Source organism: Musa acuminata, chromosome BXJ2-5 (assembly GCF_036884655.1).
Source record: "Musa acuminata AAA Group cultivar baxijiao chromosome BXJ2-5, Cavendish_Baxijiao_AAA, whole genome shotgun sequence".
NCBI classification, from domain to species: Eukaryota; Viridiplantae; Streptophyta; class Magnoliopsida; order Zingiberales; family Musaceae; genus Musa; species Musa acuminata.
This window is the reverse complement of record NC_088342.1, coordinates 16,765,633-16,785,950: the sequence shown is the minus strand read 5'-3', so window position 1 is coordinate 16,785,950 and position 20,318 is coordinate 16,765,633. Positions and strand designations below refer to the sequence as shown.

The window sequence follows — 20,318 nt, the reverse complement described above, 5'->3', positions numbered from 1 at the left end:
TATATTAAGAAGAACTATTGTTTTTTGTATGAATAATAATTGGATCGTCAGATATAGATGAGAAGGATATGCTAAGAATATGCATTAATCTAGTGGATCAAGTTGGCAAGCAGATGCTATGATCTGGTTGAAGTCCATTAGCTTGATTTCTAGAGCACTATGAACATCAGGAGGGTCGTCGAAGTTGACGACACTATACACCTCCGAGCATGAGAGGGTTGAGAGGAGACAGCAGGTGCTCAGCTTCTTATTGTGCAACTTGGGCACTGGAGAACTCAATGGAGGTCGGCCCATGATCGATGGATGGCAGTAGCAATAGAAGGATGGTGGCAACAACAAGTCGACCCACAAGAGGAGGCTGCCGTAAGAGTGGTAGCAACAAGAGGTTGGTGGCGAGATAAAGCAAAGTGAGGCTATTGAGATAAGGAGGTTATCGAAGCAAGTGGTCATAGAGAGGAGGAGTGATCACTCGGTGCAAATCAACAACGGTCTAAAAGAGGTAGCGAAGTCTAAAATAAGGAAGTCTACGATAGGTGATCATGGTGGCTTGAAGTCCGCCGATTGGCAATAGATCACTAGAGGAGCAATAGAGGATCAGTGAAGACTACTTGATAGAAGAGGAAATCAACAATGGTCGGAGTTCGACACTATAAGGAACAACTATGAAGGAGAGGCAGCACAACGACTGTGGTGGCTTGAAGTCCGCCTCCTATGATTCGTCGATGAGGAAGATGTGGGGATGGCGACAAAGGTGAGCTCGTTGGCGACAACACTTGGGACAACGGATGAAGAACGATCAAGTCCTCTATGAAAACACCTCCGTCCGCCTCGATTCGAAAGCCCAAAGAACGATTGAAACTAATCATTATTGCTGCTTTAGTGATGATGTCATTGGTGGCTTGTAGTTCACCGATTAGATCAGCTACAGCTACAAGCATAGACTATCGCCAAGCAAAAAAGGATGCTCAAAGGAAACCAACGACAGATTAGCAGAGATAAGGAACTACCGTCGTCGGATGGTGAGAAAAGAAAAATTTTGCCACGTAAAATTGAAAAATATGCTATGAAAAAGATAGATTTTATTCATTGAGGTGATAAGTATTTATATAGATTTTGAGAAAACGATTTTCCTCGATCAATCACACAATCAGATCAACTACTCAAATCCATGATTGATCCTCAAATCATAGATTGATTGAGGATAGAAAAAAACAGGGATGATGCTCAATCAAATTAGCTACTCTATCATAAGCTTCATGTCGGCACTAGATCAACAAAAAAAATATTTAGTTATCACCAAGTCAGCAGAGTGATGGTTTAAACATATTATGACAAGAAAATCACATAGGGAAATTATGTAAAGAGCTTGAGCTACTTGTAATAATATATTGTAGGCTTGCGAACCATTAGATTTGCAACACCCAATTATCAGCTGTGTACAAATATAATATATCTGGAGGTGTCAAAGCTAACAACCTGCGCTCGAATACAGTGTGGACGCTATTATTTAGATCAGATATGATATCCACAAGATCAAGACTATTGGATAATTCCCTGATCACATCGGCCATAATTATGCCTCCCAGTTTGTGCTTTACTAAATAACAAACAATATGCTTAATACAACACCAGACAATTATGAACTAATATAGCCAAATAACTTAGCAAACATAGCAAGAAAAATACAAGCTATGTACTACCTGATGCAATTTTGTTTATGCTAATACCACCTTCCTCCATTTGTAGCTTCTTCATGTAGTATTTTGATCCACGTGACAGATTAATTCGTTTCCTCCTCTCTGCTGGAATGGACTCAATAGAACACTCTGTGAAGCCACGTCTCACAAACCTATAATGAACAAAAAGGATAGGAGTTCACAAAAGAACATCAAGCCAGCAAAACCTATATTGTCTTAACAAGAAACAAGAAGGCCTTTCTTTAAGTATGATTCATCAAACAAGCTCTTAGGAATATAACAAATAATCATCAAGATAATGCATGTGCTCATATGCGGGTCTATTGCAAAGAAGTGGAACCAAAGATATGTGTTTTTCCTTCTGGACTCCAAGAGATCTTACCTTCCTTGATAGTGACTCCTAAGCAGTAACTAGCAACCATTGTTTCAAGTGTAAGTGCACTATGCTTTTCTAGAAAGTTAATGCAATCCACTATCCTCTGGAACAATATATTCTGGAACGTTTTTGTTTTATGCAGGTTATTGCACTCTGTTTTAAATTCTCCTCTGAAACATTTCCACATGAAAAACAAACCATCTTCTGGAACTTCAGTCATGGTGAAAAAGAGAAACCATGAATTGTAAGAACTTTCCATTGACCATATGACAAATTCAATTACATATCTTCAATTAACAGTACTTGATTAATCTGCTTATATATAATTTAAACAAAAATGCATTTATAACTTTGCTGCCACAGATTTTTGTTAGATGACTCTCAGATAATGATCACTTTAGTTTATCAACAAAGAGATATTGCTTAATCCTACCATGTTCATAGCCATAACCAACAGAGCACGATCAAAATATTGGAGCCAATAATTCCCTTCAATATGATTATTCAAGTGTCACATCTTTTTTTATTGTTTCTTGTTTATTTTTTATTTTTTAATTCAAGGGTCATATCAAATTCCATCAATGACTGTTGTTTTCCCTTTCAAATGTTTCTTGACTTCTACTAAAGCATTCTTTTAATCTTTCTCTTAATATCCACAACAAATTTGCCCTTTAAAGTGGATGTCAGATCTTCATTGCAAAAGCCCAAAACTATGCAACTGGTCCTCTATTAGTTTCTACACAAGATTAAAAACCTTCCAATTGCTTTAGTGCAATAGCTGACAAATTCAAAGAAGGATCATAATTTGCTAAAGCAAATAAGAGAAGCACTAGAATGATAAAAACATAACTAAAAAAGAAACATTTATCGTACCTAAATATGTTCATCATGTTGCAGATCAGGCCCTCCTAAAATTAAAAGTGCTTGCATAATTTGCTATGCTTATCACTTGGTGACAAGTACCACTTATCCAATTACATAGGAAACTGCAACATACAACTATAAAAATTTTATTTTATTTCCCTATATGTCTGTCTTATTGTATGTTTTCGACTAGAAGCTCTCCCATGTTAATTCCAAGGTATAATTTGATCACACATGGTTATAAACTTATAATTATTTATCACTTTTGCTAGCATATTTTCATAAATGGGGTTTGCCCAGCATATCAAGGAATAAGAACAAAAGGAGTTGATATCATTGTATGCCAGTTTGAAATTAGATTTTAAAGATGAAATTTTTTGTATAAAATGCTATGCAAGAGTTTTCATAATTTTGTTGGCTTGTTGGTATGATCAATAAGCTATGAGCTTCAAGTATCCAGTTTCATGTGTTTTCCTAGAAAATTAATCTGATTTTTCCATTGATTAATCTTATAGAAACTAATCCATACATTCATCTTTATTGAATTATCATTAAGCTCTTACGACAAAGTACTCCAAGATTGTGTAAAGACTAAAAAGATGGCATATACCTAGACCAGCTACCAAGTCTTTCTCAGTTGTAGCACAGAAAACATTAGTTCTCACTTCCAGACAGAAATACTGAACATTTCAAATAAAATTTCATGATAACCAAGACAAAATTAGATATATCCATATGACAGGTTGACTATTTAATAGTTTCATGGTCATTAGAAGTTGTAAAAGCAAATGTCTGTACCATAAAGATATTGCATGCAGCACAAGTTCACACAAAAAGTTCTCTGGTCCAAGGCATCAAAACTATCCATTTATGATTTTTATAAACTAGAAGTATAAATAGATCAGCTTGGATCAAGGATTGCCATACTGTATACTTCCAGCAATGCACAGCATATTATTGTGCTGTGAGACAAATCAGATATCTGATATCATTTAAAATGGTAAGTAGCAACCATCAAGCATTATTGCCCAGCTCCAGTGCACTAGTGGCATAATACTTGCCAGCTTGCAGGGGGTAACATAATGATGTGATACTTGGTCTTAACATTTACAAGTACATGGTTGTCAAGTGGTACAGAATTAAATGCATGTCATCAAATGCATTACATACCAGTCTGCAGCACGAGTTGTAAGCAGGAAAAGTTTCTCTAGTCCAAGCAGTGATGCCTTCTTCTCAATGAAGTCTGCAAATTAAACCAAAAGTAAAGCCTTAATACTCGCACTATCCTGCTTTTGTCCAGTGTCTTCAACAAAATTGTGCAGCAAGTGAAGAATGCTACAGTTTATCTTTCTTCGTTATAAATTTATTTAGATGTTAAGAAAAATGATTTTTTTTTCATACTCCAGCTGCAACCATCCACTGTCACTGCCTCCACAACCAGACTTACTGCCACCATCCTGAAGTGTGTCACCACCAATACCAACTTCACATCGCCCTCATATATCTCCACAGCATCATGGTTGCGCTACTGCCATCACCATGTTGCCGTGTCCACTATCTCTCATTGGCCAACCATGCCCCTACCATGACTATATGCTTTCTATTTCACTGCTGCCACCATCAAGCCTACATCATTGTTCCTCTATCACTACGATAGCAGTACCCCACCACCACTAATGATGATGAGTCTATAGGATGAACAGAAGAATGAAGAGGGTAATTCAGTTATTTTATTATCAAATTAGATACAAAACGAAAACAATGAACAAATACTGTTGGCCCTAACTGACAGCAGGAACCTATTTGTGAGCTAAAGGAAAAGCTAATCAACTTGCACATATATCTGAGTTCTCTGAAACCGATGGGGTTTATATGCAAATAAACATAAATTTGGAAATATAAGCTAGAAAAAAGGAAAATCACATTGGCTGATTAATCACTAGCATCAGGGTTACCTCATTAAATTGGCACGTGTTTTTTAGCAGTCAAATGACAAAACAATCCTGAAAATGACTTTGGTTAACTCTCTTTATGACTTGTTACAACCAAAAATAAAGTTGGACCTGGTCATGTTATTGGATCATTTATTTTCAACTTCAATAAGCCTCCTCAGTACCTCTCTTGTCAAATGAAGATCGATAAACTATTCACATCATATTGCTTTTTATGCAGCACCTACTACCAGGAGATCACAGAAGGATTCGAGCAAAATGGCAAAGTAGATAAATGTAAAGATATATCAGAAAATACAGTCATAGGAACTTAAGGGGGTAATCATAAAATAACACAGAAGGCCAAAACTCAAAAAATGTTTTGTTGATACCAATTTTGTCCGAGGCCTAGACAGATAGTTAAAAATGAGAATAAAGTGAACCATGACCTATAATGGATTTCATAAGCCAGGAATTTAACTCAAAAATTGATGCAGCTAACTGTACTAAAGTTGGCATGAGGGGGACTCGAGTTGCATTTGGGATTCAATAACTGATGTGATGATCATCTATAGAAGTGAAAAACGCTGCCTAAGATGGAAAAGGACCGAAGAAGAACTTTATACAAATTACAAAAAAGATGAAAAATGCTTTCTTAATATAAAATTTGGTCCATTTGGGAGAACTGACAATATGATAATCAAGCAGGATAAATAGCAATGATGTAAGGCTGATTATTAATCCACATTACATGAACCAAAAGTGCACTGATTAGATCTCATCTTCTTTTCTCCTCAGTCACATTCTAATGGTTCCAACTTCCAGATAAAAAAAAGCATAAAAGATGAAATAACAGCTGTTAAATTATATCCTAATTTATGTGGGTCCACTGTTCTCATTCAATTTTAAAGTAACTCAAGTCCATGGCCTTAATTTTGATCATCAAATATAAGAACGAGTCATATTCTTTTGAAACTACAGCATGCACAACGAAGCATACCTAACAGTTTATCCCCCTGTCCTTGTCCACGGCATTCTGGGGACACCGCAATAGAAGCAACTTCTCCACAATTATTATCAAAAAAGGGGATAAGGGCAGCACAAGCAATGATTGAACCATCTCTTTCCACAACCATAAATGAATCCAACTGTTTGAGAAGCTGAGGACATAAATCATGTTAAAAGCACTACAACTTTATTGCTAACTTTAATACATTAGGTACCAGAAATTTTCTTTTTATGTACACAAACAAGAGGTATGAACGATATGAACGATGTGTAACTCAACTATTTAGCATTACTATTATTGAAGAAAAACAGAAGACACAGTAAACCTCTTCATTAGTCCTCCGAATCAGTGCACCCGATTCTTCTAAAGGTTGAATAACTCTTCTAATGCCTGGAAGATCTGCAGCTCTAGCTGATCGTGTTCCCTCGTAAACATCACTGAAATACATCATTAACAGATTCAGAAGTCAATTAGTCTCTTAAACTAGACAAAACTTTTTCATGAATTAAGTCATCCCCCTTAACTCAGAAAGCAGATCAAGTTTTTAGATGTTAAAAACTTGGTTAAAATAATTTAGGTTGTCACCATCAGATGCACAAAAGTTGGAGCTTTATGAACAAAACAAGCATATAAATGAGAGACAAAAGTAAACTTTTTTGTCCAAAATCAACTTCATGGGAGTCAATTAATGTGATGAACAAATGGCAATATTAGGCTTATAATTTTTCACCCTAAAACCCACTGCATTGGTGTCAATTAGCAGTCAATAGAATCTTCAAGCAAAATGTCAAGCTGCTCTGGAAACTTAACAAGGCAAATGAAAATTAAGATTTTCAGTCCCATCATGCTTCTGTTTCAGTAATCAAGCAGAAAGGCAAGATGGTCTTTTTATTAATCCATATCTGCATTGACCTACCCTTACCACATAACACTGCCAACTGTATCCATATACTAAATCTCAATGGAGCCTAAGTCCTTAGAGAATGATAAATAGATAGAATTCACCAACATAATTTTGATCGTGCCTAAATGTCTCAGATTTCCAGAAATATGATCATAATAAGTATGCTTGATAGAATAAACCATTAACTCTATCTAAAAAGCCAAAAAGTTAAGCCGAAACCACTTAAATCAAGCAATAATCTGCAAATTACTATGTTGGTATTCCAGCAAAATGTCACTTAAATGGATTGGCAGGAGGGATACACACCTAGCCACCATTGTCCCCACACCATCTCTTGTAAATAATTCTAGCAGCAAGGCCCCACCAAGTGTACCATCTATTATATGAACTCTTTGAACTCCAACCTACAAAAACAAAATATCATATTGAATACCAGAATAAAGACATAAAAAATAAGGTAGCCTATGTATAACCCAATCCATCATTGAACAATTTTCATGATCTCAAAGCTCATTTTTCATCAAGGAATCACTTAAGGAAGGGTTCTAATTAGTAACTTAACAACTGCGATACACTGGAATCAAATTGATGGTTGATAGACATGGTTATATCTTACATGAGTGCAACAATAAAATATGAATCATACATGAGAACCTTGCAAGTGTTTTTCATGTATGAAATAGCATGGTGCATATGCTTCAAGCATGTCAAGGGCCTAGGCTTATATATCCTAGACAGAAAAAAGAAGGTACCAGACAGCATATACAGACAAAGAACGCATATAAAATTGGAGTCTACAGAACGAAGAATGTAATCACATCTTGACAAACTTACTCTGCAAACATATGCTGCAGCAGCCAACTCTGAGAGATAACCATTTAATCTACTCAACCGTTCTTCACCACCAATGGCAAATCCTTGTTTTCCAGACCATAGACCATTTCCATTGTCAAAACCAACACCATTCTGAAACATTGCATTGCACCTTCCTTTATAGCCTTTTTCGTCCCATGGCAGATTGCCATCTTCGTGTGAATCAATATAGCATTTGGAAGGAATGGCTTCTTCACCTACAACCTTGACATAGTTTGCAGCTATTTCACTTTGCTTAGCGAGTTTTCTAATCAACATATCTGCATCTTGAAGGGTTAAAAAACGAATAGGCCATCCCTGTTCATTAAGAATCTGACCATCCGTAATACAGATCAGTTTGTCTGCTTTGATAGCTAAGGCACAAGCAGTAGCAACTTCATAAGTGCTGCAAAAATTGAACAAACAAAAAATATCACATCTCGATCATAATAAAGAATCAGAGTCAAGAATCTTCTAGTGAAGCACAAGAGATGTAAAGCTTAAGCAGCTCAGTCAGACTAGTAGCATATAATATGTGATGGAAAGTCAAGAGAAAAAAGATCTTAGACTATAGCCAAAAGATCTTAGTATATATAATAGCCACAACTATGGATGTTGACTAAACAAGAGAAATTCTGATATAATAATAACTACTTTTCACAAGCATAAGCACAATGTGCTCCTGAACTAACTTCCCTAGTTTAGATGCATTATAATACAAGAAAATTCTAATCAGTTACATGATAGCAATCAATAAGCAGAAACATCAACCAACCTGAAGTAATGACTCAACTCTTCTACATGTGTACATGTCTTGAAAATCATATCCACCAAATCTGAACACCCAAAGGCAACTGCCAACTTCTGGCCATAAAGGAAGATCTTGAAGAATGAATGTCCAGAGAAATGCTAGCTTATCTAACAGGGACTGTCCTCATGGAAATCAATCATGTTTGAACTAGAAGTACAGGCATAGTGAATTATCAAAAGGAGGTTCCTTGATAGACAACTAAAATAACAAGGGAGAAAAGGATATTGTTTGATTCAGATTCTTTCCACAATGATTCTGAAGAGAAATCTAAATAATTTCTTGATAAGTTGATAAATTCAAGGACAGTTTTTTTTTTTTTGAAAAAAAATCAAGAACAATTGAAAGTTCTCAACATATGTGATGAACAATATAAACCTCAACCAATCTGTTTGACAACCCAACCAAATATGCTTCAATATGCAACTATGGGATGTTAGCACCAATTTCGCTACCAGCAATTTCCTTTTTTTGGGTATACAAGAGGACAAGTTATTTTGAGGCCCTCTCCTTTTACTTCCCAAAATATTCTCCCCATTGGTATGCTTGTCTCACACCTTATCTTTCTCCAAAACCTTATTGTGCAACTTGTCCTTTTCCTCAGTTATCATCTATCCTCCGTGATGGGGATCCACAATTGTTCCAAGAGTTGGATAAAGAAGGAAAATTTCAAAGAAACAGAGCCTTACATTGTTAACTGGATCTCCCTTTTCTATACATTGCCACTGATCTAACTAATTAACTGCATTTTCTCTTAGACTCCAACTTCAGTTATGTTTATCACATTGATATGTAATATGTCTTCTCCCAGTAACATGAAAAACCATGAGACTTGTGAGATATTGCAGCATCATAGCAAGAAGATGTTGGTGACACTGTTTGTACAATGTGAGTTGGTAGACCAGTTGGTCAATTGATTGCATGTTCTTTCGTCCTTGATGTATATAATTTAAGTCATTTGTTCAGGTCTTGGAAATTTGTTTTAGGACCAAGAAATGATTATGAATTTTGTTCTGTACTTACTATGATTTTTAGACACCCTATGATATATTATATTGTTAGTAGGAGCTTGGTGCTTAACACTTTGTGATGGAAAATTAATCAGATTGTTACATACAAATTTACATTTTATTTAGTATACTTTGAACTTCAAAACACATTTGAAAAAGTTCATGACAAATTGATTTGGCTTAGCCTAATGTATGAGTTGTAATGAGATATAAGACTTATTAATGTTGAGATGTTTACTTGTGTGATTAAGCAGATGTGGTTAATGAGCTAGAGTTTAAGAGGATTATCCTATGCTTGATTACTCTGGCCTGCATGTTAGTGCCAGCCTTTTATCCATGGATGGAAGCAATCCCTCTACAGATGGACAGAAATAGTCCTCCTCTTTGTTGTGACAACACTTGGACTGAAGTCATCTTCCTCTTTGTTGTAACAACACTCATGCTTAAACAAAGTGAAAGAAAAAGGTTGAGGATTCGAAACCTCATCCAACAAGTTTCTGCGTATCAAATCCATTTATCAAAAATTAAGGGTTTGAAATCTCATCTTATAAATTTGTTAGGATATTAGCTAGTTTATCTTGTAAAAACCTTACTGGTTGATAGCAAGGTCCTAAGATTGAATCTCTTCTTCACCACTTAGCTTTGCAGAAAAGACAGTTGAAAAAAACTGACATCGGGATGGAGAAAAAAATAAGTGGAATAGATTGAAACACTAGATAAACAAACTCACCACCTAAGTAAAACACCCAAGGGATACAGATATCACCACCTAAAGAGTCTAACTAGGAATGCAGTGTTTAGGAACTCGTCTCTAAGGATTCCACAAAACGAGATAGAACTTTGTATGAGGACAGCACCTCTCAAGAAACAAGACTTGTATTTAAAACACTCTATGCCTCCAAGGCTTACAAGACATTACATGTATGTCCATATATATATATATATATATATGTGTGTGTGTGTGTGTGTGTGTGTATATGTACATATATATATATATATATATGTACAAGTATATGTATATGTACATGTACATGTATATGTGTATATGTACATATACATGTACGTATACAGGAACAGCTCTCCAACCATGGTGATCAAAAAAGCCATCTTGGAACTCCAAAAGGTAAGATGAACTTTCTTTAGCTCTCAGTAGATTAGTCATCGGGTGCATTGTAGAGAGAAAATAACTTTCTCTGGAAAACTTCAAATCAAATTCTGTAAAATGTCTTCGATTCCTAAATAAGCTTTCCAATGATGTATAATTCAAGTCATAAATGCCTAAAAATTCATCTCAGAATTAATGTAATATAAGTATTAAAATTCTAATTTATTGAAAAGCTAAGAAACTAGTGTGACTATCTTGACTTCTTTTGATTTAGAGTTCGAAGACACTCCTAGGTCAATCTCCCCTGATTGAATAAGACTCATTCTCAAGACCTAGACTATTGTTCTCACCATGGTAAAGGATCAGCAACATTAAAAGTATTTGAGATACCATAACTACGAGGAAGATCAACTTTGTATGCATTTTTACCAATACAATGTAGAACTTTGAAAAGTCCATTAGCTCTAGGATGAAGTTTCCTATACTTTCCTTGAGGAAACCATTCCTTTTGAAGATAAACCTAAACTAAGTCTCCTTGAAATTCAACATGCTTTTGATGCTTGTTAGCATTCTTCTTGTACAACTCATTTTGCTTAAAAATCTTGTCTCCAACTTTTCTTCATGTACTTCTCATTTTGCTTAAGAATCTTTTCTCAAACTTTTTCATGTAACATTTTGATGATCTTTACTTGTTCCTCTGCATCTCCATTAAAATGATGATCAATGGGAAGAGGAACCAAATTCAAAGGACTTATAAGATTTTGGTCATACATAACTTGAAATGGACTACAACCAATAGTTTGGCTAGCAGAGGATTATATGCAAATTTAAGTTAAGCGAAAATAAGATTCCACTGATGAATGTTTTTGCCCACATAGCTTCTTAAAAGATTTTCCATACTTAGATTGACAACTTCTTAAAAGATTGTCTGTCAGCTTGTATATGGAAAGAAGATCTCTTCCTAATCTACACTAAAGAATACAGAGTATGCCAAAAATGACTCAAGAAGTTTGAAACTCTATCAGAAATAATAGATTTAGAAATACCATGGAGTTTCATAATTTCATGAAAATATAAGCCAGCAATATAAGAAAGATGTAACAGATGTTTTGTGGCAAGGAACAAAATGATAGAACATTTGTTCCTTTGTGGTTCTAGGTCGACCTACAACAAAATCGTGACTAACATCCTCCCAAGGAGTATTAGCAATAGTTAGTCGAGTGTAAAAACCTTGATTTTACTTATGACTTGGCTTTTTATAACATGACCTATTTTGTAATGTTCCATATATCTTCTCACATATTTGTTCATTTTTTTGCAATAAAAATTTTCCAGTTCAAGTGTTAAAGTTTTGTCCCTTCCAAAGTGACCTTGAAAATGATTAACCTTGAGGAACACAAAAATGATTAACCTTGAAAAAATAATCATCACGAAGTAGAAAATGATTATGGCAGCCACTTTCACACTTTTCCAAAATTTCCTTAAAATAAGGACCATCTTTATAAAACTCTCTTAGACTTTCAAATCCCGTGGCCTTTACTTGCATTTAAACGAGTATTTTCTGCTTGCAGTAACAATATTTTCAACATCAGACTTATAGTTTATAATAAAATTATAGGCTTGTAAAAACTCAACCCATGCAGCATGTCACCTGCTATGTTTTTGTTAGCTATCGAGGTATTTCAAAGCTTCATTATCAACGTAAAGCACAAATAGTTTTGGAAGTAGGTAATGATTCTAATGATTTAAAAGCTTGGTAGATCATATAGAATTCCTTAGCATAAGTAGAGTAATTCTTGTGAGAATCATTCAACTTTTCACCAAATAAGGCAACTCGTTTACCATCTTGATAAAGAATAGCACTAATTCCCATGTTGGAAGCATTGTACTCAACTTCGAAAACTTAGTCAAAATTTAGTAGTCTTAGGCAAGGTTCGCATTACCATACCATACCGACGTTTCGACCTGGGCTCGGTATGGTACGGTACGGTGTACCGAGCGGAACACCTGATTTCACAGATTTAACCCTCCGAAAATACCTGAAAATTAAAAAAAAAGTTAGGATAAGGTTTTCAAGTTACAAATAAATATAGTAATAGTATAAGTTTAGCAAAATCAATGTAAATTAGGTAAGAATAGTATCACATATCTTTTTCGAACTTTGAGGTAGTCTTGTTCGAGGTTCGTATTTCAGCCCGTTATAGATTGAAATATCTACAGAAAAATCAGTTGAATTGTTAGACTATTTTGTTACAATATAAACTCTAAAATTCAAATGAATTAAATAATCACATATGTAGATATACCTGATTGTTGATTACTTGATTCTACCACCAAAACGAACGACAGGCCTCCACGGATGGTGGATCGGGGTCCTCGATCCGATACATCTACATATCAATATGATACGTTTGTTGGACCCAATCATGAAATTGATCCCATGACATAGTGTATTGATATACCGTATGCCATTGATGCATCAATGTGGTGCTGATCGTAGACTGATCGTCATGAATCATATTTGTCCGAGGCAACTCTTGAGGCATATATTGGTGAATGTCAGAGCTTCTACTTTCACTACTGATCTGATGTTCTGTATCATACTATTGCTCAGAGAAAGATGACCAACTATCACCATACTGTTGTTGCCCGTATGATTCTCCATAATACGATGGTTGTGAATACGATGAGCCTCTTTCTATGTCTATATCATATATGCTCTGTCGCATTTGTTCATATTCATCCACTGCCTTCCCCTTCCCCTTCCCCTTCCCCTTCCGCGCATAAACTTGACCAGTACCTTGTCGAGTTCCATGATCTGAACCTTAAGTGGCATGTGTAAAATATTGCTCCTCAGTCCATTCACCACCCTCAAGTTGTGTAGACGAGACCAACGACTGCCCGGCATCACCGCCATCATCTATCAAGGCACTGCTGTCCGTGTTGCTGTCATGTCTCTAGACCGAGCGAGAAAGAGAATGTGATTGTAAAGGTGTCTCATCGCCCGACTCGATTCTTTCCAACGATGCAATTGATGCTACTGCCTTCCCCTTTGGCTTAAATAAGGGAGAGAAGAATGGCTTAAATAGAATGAGAAAGGGCTCCAACGGTCAAATTGACTGTTGGAGCACTGTAGCACTGCTATAGTGCGGTAACGATCGATTTCGACCGTTACCGAGTGGTACCGGGCGGTAACAGTCGAAATTTCGACCGTTACCGCTCTATATTACCCCGTATCATCCGATACGGGGTTTTTTTAACGTACCGCCCAGTAGCGGGCGGTCCGCGTACTGGTAGCCTGTCGGACCGGTATGTACCGCCCAAGGTTTGCCGTACCAGACTGTACCGCCCGGTACGGGCGGTACGTATCGGTCCGACAGGCTAGCGGTACGCGGACCGCCCTGTACCGGTCCGCCTGTACCGAGCACTGTAGCAGTGCACTGTAGCACTGTAGCACTGCTACAGTGCTCGGTACACCCGAGTGTACCGCTCAGTACACCAGGGTGTACCGAGCGGTATACCGTACCGTACCGGTACCGAGCCCGGGTCGAAATGCCGGTACGGTACGGTACGACGAACCTTGGTACCGCCCATACCGGGCGGTACGATTTGGTATGGCAGACCTTGGTCTTAGGCATGGTTTTTAATTTTGTTGTGTACCGCTCGGTACGGGCGGTATGTATCGGTCTGAGAGCCTCTCGGCACGTAGATCGCTCACTACCAAGCGGTAGCAAATTTTTAGCTTCGTATCGGGCAATACAGGGTTGTATCTGGCGGTAGCAAATTTTTAGCTCCGTATCGGACGATACAGGGTTGTATCTGGCGGTAATGATCAAAATTTCGATCAGGACCAATCGATTTCAAACGTTACCAACCTATACCGGGCAGTAACGGTCGATTTTAACCATTACTGACCTTTTAGCTATTTTAGGCGTATCGCTCGGTACGCCCTAGCATACCGTTGGTACGCCTCGGTACATACCGTACCGAGCAAGGCTCGATACCTCGATATGGACCGAAATTGCAAACCTTGGTCTTAGAATAAGAGCTTCAATTATCTTGTTTTTTAGAATCTTAAAGTTCTTCTGGGCCTCATTTGCCCATTTGAAACTATATCCTTTCAAGCATTCAGTGATTAAAGTCACAATAAAACTGAATACTTTTATAAATAGATGATAAAAGAGGCAAGACCATGAAATACCATGTATGTTGAATTCTGGATTTTGACTATGAATTCAATTAATGAATTTGAGGAACTAATTTGTTATTAAGATCAGTGACACAAAATACACTTCGACCAAGGATTTAGACTGCCAAAAAATCAAACATCGGATGGAAAAAATTGGTCATCGTGCCGAAAGATCACCGAGTCGAGTCGAACGTTGATCCAAAGAATCGATTATGTTAAAAGATCATTGAGCCAAGAAATTAGACATCAAGATGAAGGATTAGTTGACGTGCCAGTAATCGAACATCATGTTGAAGGATAGGATGACGTGTTGGACATGATGATAATGTGTCAAAAGTTGTGACATGTCGAAAGCTTTGATTATGTGCTGAATGAACCATGGATGAGAAATTGTCTTGGTCAAAGTCATTTTGGGTCGAATTGGGATGAAACAGAGCCTATCTGTTGATACTGACATTGGACTTCAAATTGGGCCTAACATTGCCTAGGGTCGGTGGTACTGCCTAAGTCAACCGACAAGCATCGCTAACACCCTGCAATTGCAATGGTGGTACCACCACCTATTGTCACGTCCTTAGCTAAGATTGCCAAAAGCACATGGTGCCTAAATAATACTCGTCCGCAAGAGTCAACCTACACCTTAACCTTATACAGTCCACAAAGGACTTGCACAAATAAGAAAAGATTAAAAGGCAAAAATGCAAATACTATGCTACCATTGCACACAAAAAGGATAAGATAACCGAGATCACAAGCAACAAAAACAACCAACTTTTATTTGGCACCAAAGGATATCGAAAACGAGCTGAAGGAGCACACAAAGGGATTTTGAAGGCAAATGCAGGCCCAATGTTCACCTGGCACTTTGTCCAACAGAAATCGAGCATATTAAAGACGTTGCATCACCCCTCAAAGATATACCCAAGGCCACATCTGCACCAATGCCACCCAGGGGATTACATGGTGCTGAGATGGCTAATATTTCGCATTGTATGGTCATCAACCATAAATCAACCTATGGCACTCGAGATCAAGGTTGTTTTGGGCTATTTTCCCCTTTGCACGACATCGTGCAACTAGAAACGTTTTCAAGTTTTACATGATAAAATCACAAAACAAAAACATTGACAACAAACAAAAATGGGGCTAATGGTTGTAAATTATGCCTCGTACATGTTGCCTATAAGAAAACACTCAAAAACACCAGAAAATGATAGAAAACAAGAATTGAAAACCATCATAGACAAGCATCAAACACTTTAACTACATTATAGAAAACAAGAATTGAAAACCATCATAGACAAGCATCAAACACTTTGACTACATTATTCCATGAAAGTCTCCCCCACTTATTCTTTCAATGCTCTCATCAAAAACCTTCTTGTATGTTAAAGATTGATCGTCCATAATCGCAACTTGTTTCCTAGCTTCTTTTGAGTTGTCGACTTCGATCCGCCTACTTTGTTGCAACTCATCACTAAGTTGGTTCAGCTAGGAAAGTTTGTTGAGCTGGAACACTTCTCACTGAATCCTTCGGATATGTTGATTGGAAAGAGACAAGCCCTTATACTTGTGTTTAAGCACCTTAGATGTGTCACCCAACAAGAGCTTGACTGTTGCTGGTTGGAGCTTCACCAACGCTATGCCACAGAACTTAAGAGTCTACAACCTTCTCCCATGAAGTTTGCTCCTTGCATCTTTCATTTTAAGGGACTTCCAATTATTGTAGAGGTCCACTACATAGGTGAGGAGAGTTGGGTTACTTTGATTGGCTTTACTCAAACTCCTCGAGTTGTAGTCCTTGCTCTGAGCTAGTTACTTGACTTTACCCACTCTTTGTCATCGCAATTCTAAAGTCCTGGAAGTGGTTTTTCAAACTTAAGTCGAGTTTCGCCCTTGTAGAATGTTTATGTGATAACTTTGGTTGCGCCTTTGGGATCGTCCAAACCGTATTTGCAGTCGAAATTGTAATATACCCTCCAGAGCACAAGTTTGGTTAGTGCTCGAAAGACCCGTCAATGCAGTACCATGCCTCACCCTCTCATGTTCATGGCCATCTGCCCGACACTTTTTCTACTAAATTCTTCTTAAGTAGTTAAGTCCCTCCTAGATTTGAGGTCGTTGCAATGTCTTGCCTCCATTGATTAGTTGCTTCTACACACTCTATAACTTAGGAAGCATTTCTAGTCTAATCTTTCGCTAAACAGACTACAAGTGGTCACCGCCATCCTTGTTACATGGCCTTTGACAACTTTGATTCTTCAATTATTTACTTGGCAGTAACAATCGGTCTCCTGGTCTTGTCCCTCGAAAGCACCAAGACACCCACGAGCAAAGATAAGCTTTGGAACAGTCCATCATCCAGCAATTTGTTTGAGAGGTCCTTAAGATTCCTTTACTCCGGAAATGATGCCCAATGTGGATATGATTGACTGGATATTTGACTCCTTCATTGAGTTTGAACTGTTATTCCACCTTGTATCTTCGTAGAAAGGGCTTTGGCAACGAAGTTGTTGGGACACTACCATATTCTTTAAAAGTGTTTATCTCGATGGACTCTAGGCCTCCACTAAAGCCTTATAACTCCAACTACATTACTATGGGATGACTTAGGTCTTCCCACCTCAATTCTTTCTAAGAGCATGTATGTGTCCTTCGAAAATCTCTTCAAAAGTGCCACCATGCATGGAGTCACCATCCATTAGAAAAAAAAAAGTTCAAGAATGGCATGGGTACTACTACTTTCACCTCCTATAGAAACTCCAACCTAAAAACAACAAAAAAATCATCCAAGTGAAGTGTCATGATATTCTTGCTCCCGCTCCAATCTCTAATCTGGATGTTAACTCCCTTTACCAATCTAGAAATAGGCTCCACCTTCGAATTGTCTACCTTCATACGGCTTGAACTCTTTGCCAACTTGAATCAGAGTTTCTTTACCTCTTCTACGTGAAAGAACCCTCACTCCATGCAATGTTGTTAATAAGCGCCCGAGTGCTCACCTAGGCACTCGGGCGAGGCGAGGCGAGGCCCGAGCAACTCACACAATTTTTTAATGACGCACTTTACTGAATCCAAGCATCAGGCTCGTCGAGCACCTCGAGCAAGCGCCCGAGTGAAGGTGGCTTGTGCCTGTGCCTGGTTTGATTTAACAAGAAAATCGGTTCAATCAAACCTACTAAAGAGGAGCCCCAATACTAAACCCCACCACCCAGCGCGCCTGACCTAGCTTTGAAACTCTAAACCCTACATCCGTTGACGTTGCCTTCATCTGTAGCCCCTTCCGTCGCCATTATTTTCATGTGAATATCCCTCTACTACCGATGCCTCGTGCAAAGCTCCCTCCGACGTCGATGCCATCATCCTAAGCTCCCTCCACCGCCACCACCTTCGTCCAAAGATTCCTCCTTTGTTGCCGCCTTTGTCTAAAGCTTCTTTTGCTGTCGTCACTCTCTCCTTGCCCACCTCCTCCATAGGCCAATTACTTCCTCTTCTTAGTGCCTCTTTAAAGTTGTTTAGCACCAGTTAATCCCTCTTTAAAAATATTCCAATCCCTCTTTAATGTTGTTTAGCACTAGTTAATCCTTGTTTGGAATTGTTTAGCACCAATTAATCCTCTTTTTGGCACTATTTAGGGTAGGAAACAACCTATTTAGCATAGGTCACCATCAATAGAAACATGTTTAGCCACATATATCACATTGATATCAAAACACAACATAGAACACTAAGTAGCCGAGTGGGGAGAAGAGAGGTATACTGAGCGGTTTACCTTTCTTTTATATATATATATATATATATATATATATATATATATACCGAGCGGTATACCGAAATATACCGCTCAGTATACAATACCATAGCGTACCGAGCAAATCTCGAAATGCCAGTACGGTACAAAATTTCAATTCTTGGTCTCAAATGCTCAAATAAATTACTTCAAGAAAAAAGACACCACTGGTACTGAACTCCATGCATGGCATATTGCATTAATCTAATACTAGAGGATATTGGAAAGAATCATAACATCAAAAAGACTTTAGAAAGGGTAGCCTTTGTCATTAAATTTCTCAATACTCATATACTGAGGTTTTAAATACGATGAGAATTTGTAGGCAACAAGGACTTGGTGAGATATAGTGTCACTAAATTTGCTACTTCTTTCTTGACATTATAAAGTGTGCACCATCAAAAGCCCAACCTGAGAAACATGTTTATTTTGGAGAAATGGATAGCAAGTAAATGGGCAAAGGAAGCGAAAAGTAAGAAGGCTAGTAATATCATCTAAATGTCATCCTTTTGGAATCATATAATTTATACATTAAGGGCAATGGGCCCTTATGTTCGAGTCACTTAATTTACGAAAAATAAAAAAAAGTTTGCAATAGGATATTTTTACAAGGCTATGGACAAAGACAAGGAAATGATTCAAAAGTCTTTTTATGAAACTGAAGAAAAGTATAAAGATATATTTGTAATTATTGATTAAAAATGAACATATCAACTTCATCCATTATATGCAGTTGGATAATATTTAAACCTAGAATTCTTTTATAAGAACTCCATTGAGCTTAATATAGAAGTTATATCTGGGTTATGTTAGTGCATTACAAGACAGGTTCCAAGCATTGAGGTTAAAGATAAGATCACGCATGAATTATCTTTACATATGAATATCAAAGGTCTCTTTGTAATTCCTGACAATTCAATCAAGGACAACTAAATCCCCATGTGTTATAAGTAACATCATGTAAACACATATAGTATGTTTTTGTTAATAATGAAGTTAAATTTTGTAACTGAACAATAGGGTCTATTTGAAAATTCCATCCCAAACTTGTAGCAATTGGTTATCAAAATTCTTAGTTTGACTTGTAGTACTACGGGTTATGAGCAAACTTGGAGTGTTTTTTAGAGTATAAGTATATACGAATATTTTATTACAACTAATCTATTCTTTTTTTAGATACATGTATTAATATATATTTAATTTATATAACATGACAGATTCTCACAAAGAAAATAAATATGTTAAAGTATTAACGATTATATGATCTAGTATATAAAGCATAATCAAACGCTAAAGGCTCGTTATGATTTGTGAAATAGCAGTAATCTAATCTTATTATAAGACATTGATGATTCAAATAAGTGGTTGTAAGGAAAATGGGTGCAAACTTATAAGATGGCAAAGTTGAGATTGTATTTGAAGATAATAGTTTGACATGGGAAGATGTGGTAAAAACCTGAAGTGTTAGAGAATCCCAGACATACACAAGACAAATGATGAAAGAAAAAATAAGTGCAAAAGCTTCAAGCTTATCATATTCCATTATCGAAGATAAGGAAACTTATTTTGATAAAGATGGACAAGAAGAAGAGGAGGATAATGATAAGTTTGAGAATGATGATGTTGATTATGATAATCATTGAATTTGATGTAGAAACTTTACTGTTGTAACATATTTTTGTTATTAGAAGATGGACAATGTGATTTAACACTTTATATGATTTTTATTTGATGTGATATTTTTTTTATAATCATATTTATCAATCATAATATATATTTTTAT

At 36.9% G+C, this 20,318-nt stretch overlaps 1 protein-coding gene across 1 annotated transcript in view; it reads right to left on the bottom strand.

Annotated features, from left to right (window-relative positions):
- Positions 1 to 1,563: 1,563 nt before the first annotated feature.
- LOC135612552 (probable amino-acid acetyltransferase NAGS2, chloroplastic) overlaps positions 1,564 to 20,318 on the bottom strand; it is a 42,793-nt gene continuing 24,038 nt past the window's right edge. The window contains exons 5-10 of the mRNA XM_065108979.1: positions 7,616 to 8,039; positions 7,088 to 7,185; positions 6,203 to 6,314; positions 5,869 to 6,028; positions 4,108 to 4,180; positions 1,564 to 1,849 (exon numbers count right to left, since the gene is read on the bottom strand). Coding sequence (XP_064965051.1) covers positions 1,690 to 1,849; positions 4,108 to 4,180; positions 5,869 to 6,028; positions 6,203 to 6,314; positions 7,088 to 7,185; positions 7,616 to 8,039 — 1,027 coding nt within the window. The 3' untranslated portion in view covers positions 1,564 to 1,689. The remainder of the gene's footprint in view (positions 1,850 to 4,107; positions 4,181 to 5,868; positions 6,029 to 6,202; positions 6,315 to 7,087; positions 7,186 to 7,615; positions 8,040 to 20,318) is intronic.